This window comes from Arachis stenosperma, chromosome 6 (genome assembly GCF_014773155.1).
Source record: "Arachis stenosperma cultivar V10309 chromosome 6, arast.V10309.gnm1.PFL2, whole genome shotgun sequence".
Classification (NCBI taxonomy): Eukaryota; Viridiplantae; Streptophyta; class Magnoliopsida; order Fabales; family Fabaceae; genus Arachis; species Arachis stenosperma.
The window spans coordinates 73,593,239-73,595,531 of NC_080382.1; the positions used below are offsets into that span (position 1 = coordinate 73,593,239).

The 2,293-nt window shown below is 40.5% G+C and overlaps 1 protein-coding gene across 1 annotated transcript; it reads left to right on the top strand.

The window, feature by feature from the left end:
• Window positions 1-1,083: 1,083 nt before the first annotated feature.
• Window positions 1,084-1,920, top strand: LOC130934186 (uncharacterized). Its single transcript, XM_057863773.1, has 2 exons — window positions 1,084-1,678; window positions 1,811-1,920. Exons 1-2 carry the CDS (start codon window positions 1,084-1,086, stop codon window positions 1,918-1,920), a joined length of 705 nt encoding a protein of 234 aa, XP_057719756.1.
• The last annotated feature ends 373 nt before the right edge of the window (window positions 1,921-2,293 follow it).

The window sequence follows — 2,293 nt, forward strand, 5'->3', positions numbered from 1 at the left end:
AACACAACAAATCAACCATCACTTGAATGGAACCAAGGTGAAAGGATCACGGTTGAACAACCACAAGAACAAGTTCAATACATGCAGAACACTTCAAATTCTCAGGATGAATTTCATGGTGATACATACAATTCATCATGGAGAAATCATCCCAATCTAAAGTGGGGTGAAAACCATTGGCAAAAGAACAGCAACCACAACCGTAACACAAATAACCAAAATCACCATGCCACCAACACTAACCAATATAGAAAAACACAAAACACATATCAACACCCTCACAATAACTCACAAACTCACCAAAATAACTTCCCTGCACCAACATCCAACACACAGAATTACCACATTAATCCACCCAACAACTTCCAACAACAATCACCCCCCATCATACCCCCAATTGACCATCATGAGACTAGAATTGCGAATATTGAAGCAACCTTGCAAGCACTTGCTCAAACCACTCAAGCCTTAGCTAAGGGACACAAGGAACATGAGGTCATCATGAAGAATATTGAGAGACAAGTGGGACAATTGGCCAAACAAGCCGAGAGACCAACCAATGTTCTCCCAAGTGACACAATACCCAACCCAAGAGACACAGAAAAAGCCATAAAATGGGAGGAGTGTAAGGCAATCACCCTGAGAAGTGGGAAGAAAGTGGAGACAGAAGCCATTACTCAGGAAGAGCACATCAAAGAAGGCTTAAAAGAAGAGGTGAAGGAACAAAAGCAGGAGCAAGAAACCTATACACAAAGTGATAAATTAGCTAAGAAGGAGGCAGTGAAAGCATACCAACCAATGCTCCCATACCCTCAGAAGTTTAAAGAAGAGAACAAAGAGAAGCAATATTCCAAATTCTTGGAAATATTCAAGACACTACACATCAACATCCCCTTCATTGAAGCACTTGAACAGATGCCTCTATATGCTAAGTTCATGAAGTAATTGCTAACAAAGAAAAGATCCTTGAAAGAGGGACAAACGGTTGTGATGACCAGGGAGTGTAGTGCCATCATCCAGAAAAAGTTGCCAAAGAAGATGAAAGACCCAGGGAGCTTTCACATCCCCTGCACAATAGGCAACATGATGATTGAGAGAGCATTTTGTGATCTTGGTGCAAGCATAAATCTGATGCCTCTGTCTTTGATGAGGAAGCTTCAGATTCATGAATTGAAGCATACAAAGATAGCCCTTCAAATGGCGGATAAATCTATTCAGCAAGCACTCGGGGTTGTAGAGAATGTATTAGTAAAGGTGGACAAATTTTTCCTCCCAGTTGACTTTGTCATCCTAGACATAGAGGAAGATGACAACACTCCCATTATTCTAGGGAGGCCCTTCTTAGCCACTGCCAGGGCATTGATAGATGTCGAAAAAGGAGAATTAATGCTAAGGGTGCATGATGAGCATATAGTGTTCCATGTCTTCAAGAATTTGCAAGACTCCACCCAAGAGGAAGAGTGTATGAAGATTGATTCCATAGATCCAAACTTGAAAGAGGCACCTGATGAGGCACTTCCAAGCTCATGCTGGAAAGAAAATGAAGAGGTGGAGGTGCTGCGACAAGCTCAAAGAATAGAGGAGAAGCTGCAATCAAAGTCAGCATTTAAGATTCATAGCAAGGACAGTCCAAAAATTGAGATCCCAAAACCTGAACTATCTCCTGGAAAAGAAGAGAGTCCCAAGAAGAAAATGCCAAGAGGATGGAGAACCAAGAAAATCCCCACTGAAGACTTCTCACCAGGGGATAAAGTGATGCCAACTTACCAACCAATAGAGACATCTCCACACTTTTCTGGATACTACACAGTGAACAAAATCCTCTCACTTGAACATGTGGAAATCATCAAGAATGATACTGGAAGGAAGCTCACGGTGAGAGGGGAAGGATTAAAGCACTATGATCATCATCCGCCCTAAAGAGGGACAACCGTCAAGCTAATGACGATAAAAAAGCGCTTGTTGGGAGGCAACCCAACCAAAGGTAGTCTTCTTTTTCTTAGTTAATTCAATAAAAGAGTTAAGTATATTTATCTGCATTGCAAGGAGCTAAGTTTGGTGTTACACACCAACATAATTCAAAGGTGAATGTGAGGTGCTAAGTTTGGTGTTCCACCAAAAAGTTTCATTAAAGACACATTTTAACCCTTTGCATGATTAGTCACTAGCTCCAAACAATCAGAAAAATTACTTAACAATTGCTACTTTTAATTTAGATTTTATTTCCTTAATTGTTATCTTTAATTTTGCTTACTTGAAACACATGTGCTACTAATGTTTCATTGTGTAAGAC